This window comes from Pseudophryne corroboree, chromosome 1, assembly GCF_028390025.1.
Source record: "Pseudophryne corroboree isolate aPseCor3 chromosome 1, aPseCor3.hap2, whole genome shotgun sequence".
NCBI lineage: Eukaryota > Metazoa > Chordata > Amphibia > Anura > Myobatrachidae > Pseudophryne > Pseudophryne corroboree.
This window is the reverse complement of record NC_086444.1, coordinates 1,070,538,800-1,070,554,180: the sequence shown is the minus strand read 5'-3', so window position 1 is coordinate 1,070,554,180 and position 15,381 is coordinate 1,070,538,800. Positions and strand designations below refer to the sequence as shown.

At 45.5% G+C, this 15,381-nt stretch overlaps 1 protein-coding gene across 1 annotated transcript in view; it reads right to left on the bottom strand.

Annotated features, from left to right (window-relative positions):
- Positions 1-15,381, bottom strand: part of COMMD8 (COMM domain containing 8) — a 136,886-nt gene that overhangs the window by 21,243 nt on the left and 100,262 nt on the right. Inside the window, exon 4 of the mRNA XM_063920976.1 lies at positions 12,800-12,955. Within this exon, the coding sequence (XP_063777046.1) occupies positions 12,800-12,955 (156 nt within the window). The remainder of the gene's footprint in view (positions 1-12,799; positions 12,956-15,381) is intronic.

Below are 15,381 nucleotides of genomic sequence, written 5' to 3'. Positions count from 1 at the left end.
ATACATTGCTGCCCAGAGCACCCCCCCCCCATCCCGCGCCCTGCACCCAACAGTGTGCGCTGTGTGTGTTCTGTGAGGGAGCAATGGCGTTACCGCCGCGCATTACCTCAGTGAAGCTCTGAAGTCTTCTGCCGCCTTTCAAGTCTTCTGTCTTCCTATACTCACCCGGCTTCTATCTTCCGGCTCTGCGAGGAGGACAGCGGCGCGGCTCCGGGACGAACCGCTAGGGGAGACCTGCGTTCTGACTCCCTCTGGAGCTAATGGTGTCCAGTAGCCTAAGAAGCAGAGCCTAGCACTTAAGTAGGTCTGCTTCTCTCTCCTCAATCCCACGGTGCAGGGAGCCTGTTGCCAGCAGGTCTCCCTGAAAATAAAAAACCTAACAAAATACTTTCTTTCAGGAAGCTCAGGAGAGCTCCCTGTAGTGCACCCAGTCTCCTCTGGGCACAGTATTAAACGGAGGTCTGGAGGAGGGGCATAGAGGGAGGAGCCAGTGCACACCCATACCTAAAGTTCTTTTTTAGTGCCCATGTCTCCTGCGGAGCCCGTCTATTCCCCATGGTCCTTACGGAGTCCCCAGCATCCTCTAGGACGTAAGAGAAAAACATTTGTCGCCGGCTAAGTTGCAAAGTCTCTAGCATGCCAAAAGGACGTGCTAGATGATGTAGAAGGACACATCTGTAACTGCTTAGATTGTATAAAGCAACTCCAACTATGCTAAAAAAAAAAAAAAAAAATTAATATATTAATATGCCATTAATAGGGCTTACTTATCCAATTTGACTGGCCTAATGAACTAGGATATATTACAATTGCATTAATACTAGAACTAAATTTGTACTAATGGCCTATTTGACATCTGCATTAGTTTACAATGGGGATTAGCGAAAAAGACATGAAAATGTACAAAAATTTAGCCATTATGTACACTGTCACACAAGTTTTTTTTCCGCCTGTTTACTGTCCCCCAAGAAAAAGCTGCACTTTTTACAGCAGTTTTCTATGGCTTTGCATCAATGCGGTCATATTTCTGCTCTGCCAGCTTTTCTAAGGCTCCATGCAGCATTTAGACTCCGCTTAAGCACAGCAATGCTTCCAAGATGTTTATGTCACCTATTCTGCACCTGTTTAGGGATTATGCAGAAATCTTCAGGCAGCGGTTTTTATTTCCAGACCATTTGTCTCATAGTTTACGGGAAATGACTATTTCTATATTTCAATTTTGTTTTTTGGTTTGTTTTTTTTACATATTTCAGGAGTATACAGGGACACATCTTTAAGATTTTATTTCATTTTTTCTGGAAAGTAAAAGCAAACAAACCCAATAGGAAAACATTACTTAAACATGATTTCCTTGTTACTGGTTTTCAGAAAGTTTTTGCAAATCCACAAATATCTTGCTGATACTAAGCCTTAGAGAGTGATAAAGTGGAGAGAGAGATAAAGTAAAAGCCAATCCGCTCCTAACTGCCTAACAGGCTGTGTTTGAAAATGACAGTTAGGAGCTGATTGGTTGGTACTATGGGGGAAGATTTCAAAACGAGTGATATTCCTGTTATCACTTGTTCCGATTGTCAAATGGTGCTCCAACCAATGAGCTACTAGTTTCATAATTGGCTAGAGCACCATTAAACATTCTTAACAAGTGATAACAAGAATACCACTCATTGTTAACCTGCCCCTTTATCACTCTCTAAAGGGGGGTACTCACGGAGCGATAATCTAAGCTATCTGACTAGGCTCAATCTAGCAGGTCACTAATTTCGCCCGCTGGATGAAATGAGCGTGTCCCCCCCCCCCGGTCCCCTCCCGCACGCTCAGCACACATCGCGCTGTGCTGAGTGGGGGAAAAGATGTGTGCTGAGCGGTTCGCTCAGCACACATCTCTCCCCTGATCTGCCGTGAGTACGGGCCTTAAGTCTCATTAATTCTGCCCTTTTAACTTGTACAGGTTAAAGGAATGGGTTTTTAGTTTTTCCAAACTAAATTGGACAACATGAAAGAAGCTAGGTGGGTAATTATACATAACTTGAAGAAAGTGGACTCAAAGGACATGATTCAGAGTTGCTCCCAATTCCATTTGAGCATGGATCTCACTTTCTTTGGCAGACTGCACATAAGTAGATAGAGAACCGCTTTTCGTCAAACTTTTGACAGGTGCCCCGCCCCCTTTAAGCCCGGCCCCTTTTAATTGTGTTTAATATAAAACTGATCTCAAATTATATAAAACTGATATCAAATGATTATTGATTGGCTATTAAGAACAGAATCTGACCCTCAGACAAGCAGCATTTATATTAAATGGCTAACCAAAAAAAGCTTATAAAAAAGGCGTATTATACGGTATTAAAGCCAGGCAGTTATTGCGGTGTCGATAAATATTATAAGGCTAATAAAGGCAAGTTCAAAAGAGCGGAAATTAAAAAATGGTTTCAAGAACAAGACGCTTACACGTTACATAAGCCGGCACGAAAAAACCTATAAAAGGAACATGATTTGCGTATCGGATAGAAGTCAGCAATGGCAATGTGATCTGGTTTCGCTCATAGACAATGCAAAGTACAATGATGGTTTTAAATATATATTAACCATCATAGATATATTCAGTAAGAAAGCGCGGGCGGCCGGTCTAGCATCCAAGAATGCGACAACAGTCGCTAATGCTTTTGAAAAAATATTCCAACAGGGTTGCGTGCCAAAGAAGTTGCAAACCGATAATGGTAAAGAGTATCTAAACAAAATCTTTAAAAAAAAGTGTTAGAAAAATATGGCATACATCATTTCACAACCAATAATGAAGTGAAAGCGGCCGTTATAGAACGCTTCAATAGGACTTTAAAAACAAGGATGTGGCGATATTTCACAGCGCGGAACACGTACAGATATATAAGACGTCTTACAAGATTTCATAAACAGCCATAATAACACATACCATAGAACGATTAAGTGTACACCGTGCGATGTGGGGCCCTCTAACGCTTTGAGAATTTTCAAGACGACGTACGGCGATTACTTTAGAACTAAGAAAATTACACCGCATTTAGCCGTTGGTGAACATGTACGTATTTCCAAATATAAGGATGTATTTCAGAAAGGCAATGAACAGACTTTCTGAGGAAATATTTGTAACACGCGGCGTGAACACTTAAGGTCTTAAGCCGCTTTATACGCTGGTGGATCTCTACGGCGAAGAAATTACCGGCCGTTTTTACCCCGGTGAGTTACAAAGCGTACCCAAAAACTATAATCGAATATACAAAGTGGAAAAGATTTTAAAACCTAAGACTGTCACCGGTCGGAAATACGCGTTAGTCAAGTGGCGCGGGTACCCCGCAAAATTTAACAGTTGGGTTGACGCATCAGAGATAAAAGATATATAAAACGTGCCGAGCTCTAAACAAGACGAGCGATGGATGACAAATCGTTTTACATAACCTTACCCAGCAATGCCTCAGCGGATACTTTCCCGCAAAATAAGATTTCTAACTATACAACAAAACTTGCAAAGTCGATACACTTAAGCAGTGAGTGGGAAGTCGCTCTTACAGAAATACAATATCCGCACACGTGGAATACCTTGGATATACAAGATTGTAAGTTACAAATAACACAGGATGTTATGTTTTCCAATCCAGTTGTGGAATTCGCAGCCTTGTGCGTTAAACCTGGATTTTATAAAACAATCAACGCGCTACTGGACGTAATCAACGCGGAAATAGGGCGACATAAACTGGATGGCGGATTAAGACTAGTGTACGATCCGCTTGAACGCATTGTAACATGCGATAGTAAGCGGCTGTATCATCTTACAGCCGGTGATAAACTAACGACGATCCTTGGTTTACAACCTAAAACTAAGATTTCTAAACCATGAGCCAACATCAAAGGCGGGTCAGTATATGCTGTACGTGTATACTGACATTATCGAGCACCAGAGGGACGGTAATTGCTACGTACCGCTACTACGCACAGTTGAAATTAAGGGATATAACAACGAGGTGATCACAATACGATATGAGAAACCCGATTACGTACCATTATGCAAAGCGCATTTTGACACTGTAGCCATAGAGATAAAGAACGACCAGAACAAGAACATCTCATTTAAGTTTGGTAAAGTGATCGTGAAACTACACTTTAGACGTCGCAAACACGATATTTATTAACTAAACAGAATGGTCGCTGTAATCTGGTTTTTATTTAAAATAAGATTTTACTCACCGGTAAATCTATTTCTCGTAGTCCGTAGTGGATGCTGGGAACTCCGTAAGGACCATGGGGAATAGACGGGCTCCGCAGGAGACTGGGCACTCTAAAAGAAAGATTAGGTACTATCTGGTGTGCACTGGCTCCTCCCACTATGACCCTTCTCCAGACCTCAGTTAGGATACTGTGCCCGGAAGAGCCGACACAATAAGGAAGGATTTTGAATCCCGGGTAAGACTCATACCAGCCACACCAATCACACCGTATAACTCGTGATACTATACCCAGTTAACAGTATGAAATATAACTGAGCCTCTCAACAGATGGCTCAACAATAACCCTTAGTTAGGCAATAACTACATACAAGTATTGCAGACAATCCGCACTTAGGATGGGCGCCCAGCATCCACTACGGACTACGAGAAATAGATTTACCGGTGAGTAAAATCTTATTTTCTCTGACGTCCTAGTGGATGCTGGGAACTCCGTAAGGACCATGGGGATTATACCAAAGCTCCCAAACGGGCGGGAGAGTGCGGATGACTCTGCAGCACCGAATGAGAGAACTCAAGGTCCTCCTCAGCCAGGGTATCAAATTTGTAGAATTTAGCAAACGTGTTTGCCCCTGACCAAGTTGCAGCTCGGCAAAGTTGTAAAGCCGAGACCCCTCGGGCAGCCGCCCAAGATGAGCCCACTTTCCTCGTGGAATGGGCTTTTACTGATTTAGGATGCGGCAATCCAGCCGCAGAATGCTCCAGCTGAATTGTGCTACAAATTCAGCGAGCAATAGTCTGCTTAGAAGCAGGAGCACCTATTTTGTTGGGTGCCTACAGGATAAAAAGCGAGTCAGTTTTCCTGACTCCAGCCGTCCTGGAAATATAAATTTTTAAGGCCCTGACTACGTCCAGTAACTTGGAATCTTCCAAGTCCCTAGTAGCCGCAGGCACTACAATAGGTTGGTTCAAGTGAAAAGCTGATACCACCTTAGGGAGAAACTGGGGACGAGTCCTCAATTCTGCCCTATGCATATGGAAAATCAGATAAGGGCTTTTACATGACAAAGCCGCCAATTCTGACACACGCCTGGCCGAAGCCAAGGCCAATAACATGACCACTTTCCACGTGAGATATTTCAAATCCACAGTTTTAAGTGGCTCAAACCAATGTGATTTTAGGAAACTCAACACCACGTTGAGATCCCAAGGTGCCACAGGAGGCACAAAAGGGGGCTGAATATGTAGCACTCCCTTTACAAATGTCTAAACACCAGGCAGTGAAGCCAGTTCTTTCTGGAAGAAAGTCGACAGAGCCGAAATCTGGACCTTAATGGAACCCAAGTTTAGGCCCATAGTCACTCCTGACTGTAGGAAGTGCAGAAAACGACCCAGCTGAAATTCCTCTGTTGGGGCCTTCCTGGCCTCACACCACGCAACATATTTTCGCCAAATACGGTGATAATGGTTTGCGGTTACTTCTTTCCTGGCTTTTATCAGCGTAGGAATGACTTCCTCCGGAACGCCCTTTTCCTTTAGGATCCGGAATTCAACCGCCATGCCGTCAAACGCAGCCGCGGTAAGTCTTGGAACAGACAGGGCCCCTGCTGTAGTAGATCCTGTCTGAGCGGTAGAGGCCATGGGTCCTCTGATATAATTTCTTGAAGTTCTGGGTACCAAGCTCCTCTTGGCCCATCGGGAACCACGAGTATCGTTCTTACTCCTCGTTTCCTTATTATTCTCAGTACCTTTGGTATGAGAGGAAGAGGAGGGAACACATAAACCGACTGGTACACCCACAGTGTCACTAGAGCGTCCACAGCTATTGCCTGAGGGTCCCTTGACCTGGCGCAATATCTAGTTTTTTGTTTAGGCGGGACGCCATCATGTCCACCTGTGGCCTTTCCCAACGGTTTACCAACAGCTGGAAGACTTCTGGATGAAGTCCCCACTCTCCCGGGTGTAGGTCGTGTCTGCTGAGGAAGTCTGCTTCCCAGTTGTCCACTCCCGGAATGAACACTGCTGACAGTGCTAAGACGTGATTTTCCGCCCATCGGAGAATCCTTGTGGCTTCTGCCATCGCCATCCTGCTTCTTGTGCCGCCCTGTCGGTTTACATGGGCGACTGCCGTGATGTTGTCTGATTGGATCAGTACCGGCTGGTTTTGAAGCAGAGGCCTTGCCAGACTTAGGGCATCGTAAATGGCCCTCAGTTCCAGAATATTTATGTGTAGGGACGACTCCTGACTTGACCAAAGTCCTTGGAAATTTCTTCCCTGTGTGACTGCCCCCCAGCCTCGAAGGCTGGCATCCGTGGTTACCAGGACCCAGTCCTGTATGCCGAATCTGCGGCCCTCTTGAAGATGAGCACTCTGCAGCCACCACAGTAGAGATACCCTGGTCTTTGGAGACAGGGTTATCAGCCGATGCATCTGAAGATGCGATCCCGACCACTTGTCCAAGAGGTCCCACTGAAAGGTTCTTGCATGGAACCTGCCGAATGGAATTTTGCTTCGTAAGAAGCTACCATTTTTCCCAGGACTCGTGTGCAGTGATGCACCGATACCTGTTTTGGTTTCAGGAGGTCTCTGACTAGAGTGGACAGCTCCTTGGCTTTCTCCTGCGGGAGAAACACTTTTTTCTGTTCTGTGTCCAGAACCATCCCCAGGAACAGTAGGCGTGTGGTAGGAACCAGCTGTGACTTTGGAATGTACAGAATCCATCCGTGCTGTTGTAGCACTTCCCGAGATAGTGCTACTCCGACCAACAACTGCTCCTTGGACCTCGCCTTTATAAGGAGATCGTCCAAGTACGGGACAATTAAAACTCCCTTTTTTCGAAGGAGTATCATCATTTCTGCCATTACCTTGGTAAAGACCCTCGGTGCCGTGGACAGTCCAAACGGCAGTGTTTGGAATTGGTAATGGCAATCCTGTACCACAAATCTGAGGTACTCCTGGTGAGGATGGTAAATGGGGACATGTAGGTAAGCATCCTTGATGTCCAGGGATACCATGTAATCCCCCTCCTCCAGGCTTGCAATAACCGCCCTGAGCGATTCCATCTTAAACTAGAATTTTTTTATGTATGTGTTCAAGGATTTCAAATTTAAAATGGGTCTCACCGAACCGTCCGGTTTCGGTACCACAAACAGTGTGGAATAGTAACCCCGTCCTTGTTGAAGTAGGGGCACCTTGACTATCACCTGCTGGGAATACAGCTTGTGAATTGCCTGTAGCACAGCCTCCCTGCCTGAGGGAGTTGTCGGCAAGGCAGATTTGAGGAAACGGCGGGGGGGAGACGCCTCGAATTACAGCTTGTACCCCTGAGATACTACTTGAAGGATCCAGGGATCCACCTGTGAGCGAGCCCACTGATCGCTGAAAATTTTTTGAGGCGGCCCCCCACCATACCTGGCTACGCCTGTGGAGCCCCCGCGTCATGCGGTGGACTCAGAGGAAGCGGGGGAAGAATTTTGATTCTGGGAACTGGCTGACTGGTGCAGCTTTTTTCCTCTTCCCTCGTCTCTGTGCAGAAAGGAAGCGCCTTTGACCCGCTTGCTTTTCTGAAGCCGAAAGGACTGTACCTGATAATACAGTGCTTTCTTAGGCTGTGAGGAAACCTGAGGTAAAAAAATTTCTTCCCAGCTGTTGCTGTGGATACGAGGTCCCAGAGACCATCCCCAAACAATTCCTCACCCTTATAAGGCTCTATGTGCCTTTTAAAGTCAGCATCACCTGTCCAGTGTCGGGTCTCTAATACCCTCCTGACAGAATGGATTGCATTAATTCTGGATGCCAGCTGGCAAAATATCCCTCTGTGCATCCCTCATATATAAGACGACGTCTTTAATATGCTCTTTTCGCAAAATAGTATCCCTGTTTGACAGGGTCACAGACCACGCTGCAGCAGCACTATCTGCAGGTCTCAGTCTAGTACCTGAGTGTGTAAATACAGACTTCAGGATAGCCTCCTGCTTTTTATCAGCAGGTACCTTCGAAGTGGCCGTATCCTAAGACGGCAGTGCCACCTTTTTTGACAAACGTGTGAGCGCCTTATCCACCCTAGGGGATATCTCCCAGCGTAACTTATCCTCTGGCGGGAAAGGGTACGCCATCAGTAACTTTTTAGAAATTACCAGTTTCTTATCGGGGGAACCCACGCTTTTTCACACTTCATTCACTCATTTGATGGGGGAACAAAACACTGCCTGCTTTTTCTCCCCAAACATAAAACCCTTTTTTAGTGGTACTTGGGTTAATGTCAGAAATGTGTAACACATTTTTTATTGCCGGGATCATGTAACGGATGTTCCTAGTGGATTGTGTATATGTCTCAACCTCGTCGACACTGGAGTCAGACTCCGTGTCGACATCTGTGTCTGCCATCTGAGGGAGCGGGCGTTTTTGAGCCCCTGATGGCCTTTGAGACGCCTGGGCAGGCGCGGGCTGAGAAGCCGGCTGTCCCACAGCTGTTACGTCATCCAGCCTTTTATGTAAGGAGTTGACACTGTCGGTTTATACCTTCCACCTATCCATCCACTCTGGTGTCGGCCCCACAGGGGGCGACATCACATTTATCGGCATCTGCTCTGCCACCACATAAGCCTCCTCATCAAACGTGTCGACACAGCCGTACCGACACATCGCACACACACAGGGAATGCTCTGACTAAGGACAGGACCCCACACAGCCCTTTGGGGAGACAGAGAGAGAGTATGCCAGCACACACCAGAGCGCTATATAATTTAGGGATTAACACTATATTGAGTGAATTTTTCCCAATAGCTGCTTGTATATACAATATTGCGCCTAAATTTAGTGCCCCCCCTCTCTTTTTAACCCTCTGAGCCTGCAAACTACAGGGGAGAGCCTGGGGAGCTGTCTTCCAGCTGCACTGTGAAGAGAAAATGGCGCCAGTGTGCTGAGGGAGATAGCTCTGCCCCTTTTTCGCTGACTTTTCTCCCGCTTTTTTATGGATTCTGGCAGGGGTATTTATCACATATATAGCCTCTGGGGCTATATATTGTGATATATTTGCCAGCCAAGGTGTTTTTATTGCTGCTCAGGGCGCCCCCCCAGCGCCCTGCACCCTCAGTGACCGGAGTGTGAAGTGTGCATGAGGAGCAATGGCGCACAGCTGCAGTGCTGTGCGCTACCTTGGTGAAGACGGATGTCTTCTGCCGCCGATTTTCCGGACCTCTTCTTGCTTCTGGCTCTGTAAGGGGGACGGCGGCGCGGCTCCGGGAACGAACACCAAGGCCAGTTCCATGCGGTCGATCCCTCTGGAGCTAATGGTGTCCAGTAGCCTAAAAAGCCCAAGCTAGCTGCAAGCAGGTAGGTTCGCTTCTTCTCCCCTTAGTCCCTCGATGCAGTGAGCCTGTTGCCAGCAGGTCTCACTTTAAAATAAAAAACCTAAAATAAACTTTCTTTCTAGGAGCTCAGGAGAGCCCCTAGTGTGCATCCAGCTCGGCCGGGCACAGAAATCTAACTGAGGTCTGGAGGAGGGTCATAGTGGGAGGAGCCAGTGCACACCAGATAGTACCTAATCTTTCTTTTAGAGTGCCCAGTCTCCTGCGGAGCCCGTCTATTCCCCATGGTCCTTACGGAGTTCCCAGCATCCACTAGGACGTCAGAGAAAAAGGGTATGTCCCAAGGCGGAAGCGCTATCATACGCTTCCGTTTTCTTTTAGACACGCCTTTTCTTGTATATATTAGTCCTGAACAGTCTTGTTTTGCTTGGTTCGCATTGTGTATCTTATTCATCATGGCCGTTGTGGCTTGTCCGATAACGTCTTGCGCTATATTACGTGCCGCGGTCTTCATATGCGGTTTAGCTAACTCTAAACCTCTCCAGAAAAGAGGAACAGCTTTTCTGAAAAGACTTCGAAAAATACCGCCTAAACCGCATCCGTACATGTATGCGCTGCCGTGAAAACCTGGTAATCCATTACCGGCCTGCGTTTTATAATATTGCGCGTTGAGATCCGGATCGCCATAATTTTTAATAGCGACCATTCTGTTTAGTTAATAAATATCGTGTTTGCGACGTCTAAAGTGTAGTTTCACGATTACTTTACCAAACTTAAATGAGATGTTCTTGTTCTGGACGTTCTTTATCTCTATGGCTACAGTGTCAAAATGCGCTTTGCACAATGGTACGTAATCGGGTTTCTCATATCGTATTGTGATCACCTCGTTATATCCCTTAATTTCAACTGTGCGTAGTAGCGGTACGTAGCTATCACCGACCCTCTGGTGCTCGATAATGTCAGTATACACGTACAGCGTATACTGGCCGCCTTTGATGTCGGCGCATGGTTTAGAAATCTTAGTTTTAGGTTGTAAACCAAGGATCGTCGTTAGTTTATCACCGGCTGTAAGATGATACAGCCGCTTACTATCGCATGTTACAACGCGTTCAAGCAGATCGTACACTAGTCTTAATCAGCCATCCAGTTTATGTCGCCCTATTTCTGCGTTGATTACGTCCAGTAGCGCGTCGATTGTTTTATAAAATCCGGGTTTAACGCACAAGGCTGCGAATTCCACAACTGGATTGGAAAACATAACATCCTGTGTTATTTGTAACTTACAATCTTGTATATCCAAGGTATTCCACGTGTGCGGATATTGTATTTCTGTAAGAGCGACTTCCCACTCACCGCTTAAGTGTATCGACTTTGCAAGTTTTGTTGTGTAGTTAGAAATCTTATTTTGCGGGAAAGTATCCGCTGAGGCATTGCTAGGTAAGGTTATGTAAAACGATTTGTCATCCATCGCTCGTCTTGTTTAGAGCTCGGCACGTTTTATATATCTTTTACCTCTGATGCGTCAACCCAACTGTTAAATTTTGCGGGGTACCCGCGCCACTTGACTAACGCGTATTTCCGACCGGTGACAGTCTTAGGTTTTAAAATCTTTTCCACTTTGTATATTCTATTATAGATTTTGGGTAGGCTTTGTAACTCATCGGGGTAAAAACGGCCAGTAATTTCTTCGCCGTAGAGATCCACCAGTGTATAAAGCGGCTTAAGACCTTAAGTGTTCACGCCGCGTATTACAAATATTTCCTCAGAAAAAGTCTGTTCATTGCCTTTCTGAAATAAATCCTTATATTTGGAAATACGTACATGTTCACCAACGGCTAAACGCGGTGTAATTTTCTTAGTTCTAAAGTAATCGCCGCACGTCGTCTTGAAAATTCTCAAAGCGTTAGAGGTCCCCACATCGCACGGTGTACACTTAATTGTTCTATGGTATGTGTTATTATAGCTGTTTATGAAATCTTGTAAGACGTCTATATATCTGTACGTGTTCCGCGCTGTGAAATATCGCCACATCCTTGTTTTTAAAGTCCTATTGAAGCGATCTATAACGGCCGCTTTCACTTCATTATTGGTTGTGAAATGATGTATGCCGTATTTTTCTAACACTTTTTTAAAGATTTTGTTTAGAAACTCTTTACCATTATCGGTTTGCAACTTCTTTGGCACGCAACCCTGTTGGAATATTTTTTCAATAGCATTAGCGACTGTTGTCGCATTCTTAGATGCTAGACCGGCCGCCCACGCTTTCTTACTGAATATATCGATGATGGTTAATATATATTTAAAACCATCATTGTACTTTGCAATGTCTATGAGCGAAACCAGATCACATTGCCATTGCTGATTTATATCCGATACGCAAATCATGTTCCTATTATAGGTTTTTCGTGCCGGCTTATGTAACGTGTAAGCGTCTTGTTCTTGAAACCATTTTTTAATTTCCGCTCTTTTGAACTTGCCTTTATTAGCCTTATAATATTTATCGAAACCGCAATAACTGCTTGGCTTTAATACCGTATAATACGCCTTTTTCATTAGCTTTTTTTGGTTAGCCATTTAATATAAATGCTGCTTGTCAGATTCTGTTCTTAATAGCCAATCATTTGATATCAGTTTTCTATCATTTGATATCAGTTTTATATTAAACACAATTAAAAGGGGGTGGGGCTTAAAGGGGGCGGGGCACCTGTCAAAAGTTTGATGAAAAGTGGTTCTCTATCTACTCACATAGTTTGGGTCCCGTGTACACAACTTAGGGCACTTATGGCCGATTCAAAGCTGTACGGCCATCAGATGGATATACCCTTGGGACTGAGGGGATGTTACTTGTCAGCAAAGGGTCCTTTAAGGTTAGATAAGTGATCCGTGGGTATGATAATGGAACTGCAGGCTTCAGCACCAAGGATAGCGCTATTGCAGATGTCTGCTGCTTTCCTAAGGGGATGGACAGGGAAGGTGTGGTGACAGATGCAGCAGATGCTGAATACAGGCAGAAATATACATTTATTTGTGAAGGCTGAAAGTAGACACAATTGCAATCTGCATAGAGGAAATCACTGATAGTTCTGAATGGAGGACCTGGAAGACACATGTATTCTCAGTACACTATGCTATACACCGTATTTTATCAGTACTCTGGTTATTCAGAATTACACCTCATCTTCCTAAGACTACAGCACTAGATGACATGTCGGAGCACTTAAAGCAACTGGACATAGCAGTAGTGTAGCAGGAAGAATAGGTAACTTGGGATAGGCAAGAGTCCAGGCCATACCTTGTTAGCTGCCTCTAGAGAGTTAATAAGATTCTGTAGCTCCTCTTTGTTCATCTCAATGGAGACTGGTGCAACTGCTCCGTTTTCTACAATGTCCAGGTCAAGATTCACAAGTGGCATCTGTAAAGTCGAGAGCTTATCGCTGGACATAGCGAGCTGCAACAAGAAGGATTCATATAATATAAATAGAGAAAGTGCATTCAATCACCAGGGTACACTACATAGTACATAGTTAATTTATCACAGAACATATTATCTAAGTCAAGCAAATATCCAAGAGGAGAACGAATCACTAAAGAACAAAGAAACTGATAAAACAACTGGTTAAGGAGAGAGCATATCTATGCCTCGGTTGTGTGTTGAATTCTCATAATCAGTGTCAAGCTTAGGCATGAAGAGCCCACCTGGAGAATGACATGTTAGAGGACCATGCAAAGGGTTGTCGTCAGCCTCTAGAGGTGGTGTGGGCAGCCAACACAGAGGCTTGACGAAGCATTAGAGAGTGCATGGTCTGGGCCACTTGCTAAATATAATCCATGCACGGTAACGTAACAGATTAATAACAGAAGTGCACTGTAGAAAATACAACATAGTCCTTTGCAGTATAATGTGACACTAGTGGAAACTAGTGATGAGCGAGTTCGGATCCTCGGGATCCGAACTTCACCTTTTTTTGCACGGGTCCAAGCAACTCGGATCCTCCCGCCTTGCTCGGTTAACCCGAGCGCGCCCGAACGTCATCATCCCGCGGTCGGATTCTCGCGAGATTCGTATTTTATATAAGTCGCCGCCATTTTTCACTCGTGCATTGGAGATGATCGTGAGAGGACGTGGCTGGCGTCCTCTCAGTTTCTATGTTCAGTGGGCTGCAAATATCTGTGCTAAGTGTGCTGCAAATATCTGTGCTCAGTGTGCTGGAAGTGCAAATAATAAGAATTTACTCACCGGTGATTCTATTTCTCATAGTCCGTAGTGGATGCTGGGGACTCCGTAAGGACCATGGGGATTAGACGGGCTCCGCAGGAGACTGGGCACAAATACAAAGAAAGCTTTAGACTACTGGTGTGCACTGGCTCCTCCCACTAAGACCCTCCTCCAGACCTCAGTTAGGATACTGTGCCCGGAAGAGCTGACACAATTAGGAAGGATTTTGAATCCCGGGTAAGACTCATACCAGCCACACCAATCACACCATATAACTCGTGATACAATACCCAGTTAACAGCATGATAACAACTGAGCCTCTCAACAGATAGCTCAACAATAACCCTTTAGTTAAGCAATAACTATATACAAGTATTGCAGACAATCCGCACTTGGGATGGGCGCCCAGCATCCACTACGGACTATGAGAAATAGAATTACCGGTGAGTAAATTCTTATTTTCTCTAACGTCCTAAGTGGATGCTGGGGACTCCGTAAGGACCATGGAGATTATACCAAAGCTCCCAAACGGGCGGGAGAGTGCGGATGACTCTGCAGCACCGAATGAGAGAACTCAAGGTCCTCCTCAGCCAGGGTATCAAATTTGTAGAATTTAGCAAACGTGTTTGCCCCTGACCAAGTAGCAGCTCGGCAAAGTTGAAGAGCAGAGACCCCTCGGGCAGCCGCCCAAGAAGAGCCCACTTTCCTCGTGGAATGGGCTTTTACTGATTTAGGACGCGGCAGTCCAGCCGCAGAATGTGCAAGCTGAATCGTACTACAGATCCAGCGAGCAATAGTCTGCTTAGAAGCAGGTGCACCCAACTTGTTGGGCGCATACAGGATAAAGAGCGAGTCAGTCTTCCTGACTCCAGCTGTCCTGGAAACATAAATTTTTAGGGCCCTGACTACATCCAACAACTTGGAAGCCTCCAAGTCATTTGTAGCCGCAGGCACCACGATAGGTTGGTTCAGATGAAAAGCTGATACCACCTTAGGGAGAAACTGGGGACGAGTCCTCAATTCTGCCCTATCCATATGGAAAATCAGATAAGGGCTTTTACATGACAAAGCCGCCAATTCTGAAACACGCCTGGCCGAAGCCAAGGCCAACAACATGACCACTTTCCACGTGAGATATTTTAAATCCATGGTTTTCAGTGGCTCAAACCAATGTGACTTTAGGAAATCCAACACCACGTTGAGATCCCAAGGTGCCACTGGAGGCACAAAAGGGGGCTGAATATGCAGCACTCCCTTAACAAAAGTCTGAACTTCAGGTAGTGAAGCCAATTCTCTCTGGAAGAAAATCGATAGAGCCGAAATCTGGACCTTAATGGAACCCAATTTAAGGCCCATAGTCACCCCTGACTGTAGGAAGTGCAAGAACCGGCCCAGCTGAAATTCTTCCGTTGGGGCCTTCCTGGCCTCACACCACGCAACATATTTTCGCCATATGCGGTGATAATGGTTCGCGGTTACTTCTTTCCTAGCTTTTATCAGCGTAGGAATGACTTCCTCCGGAATGCCCTTTTCCTTCAGGATCCGGTGTTCAACCGCCATGCCGTCAAACGCAGCCGCGGTAAGTCTTGGAACAGACAGGGCCCCTGCTGCAGCAGGTCCTGTCTGAGCGGTAGAAGCCATGGGTCCTCTGACATCAT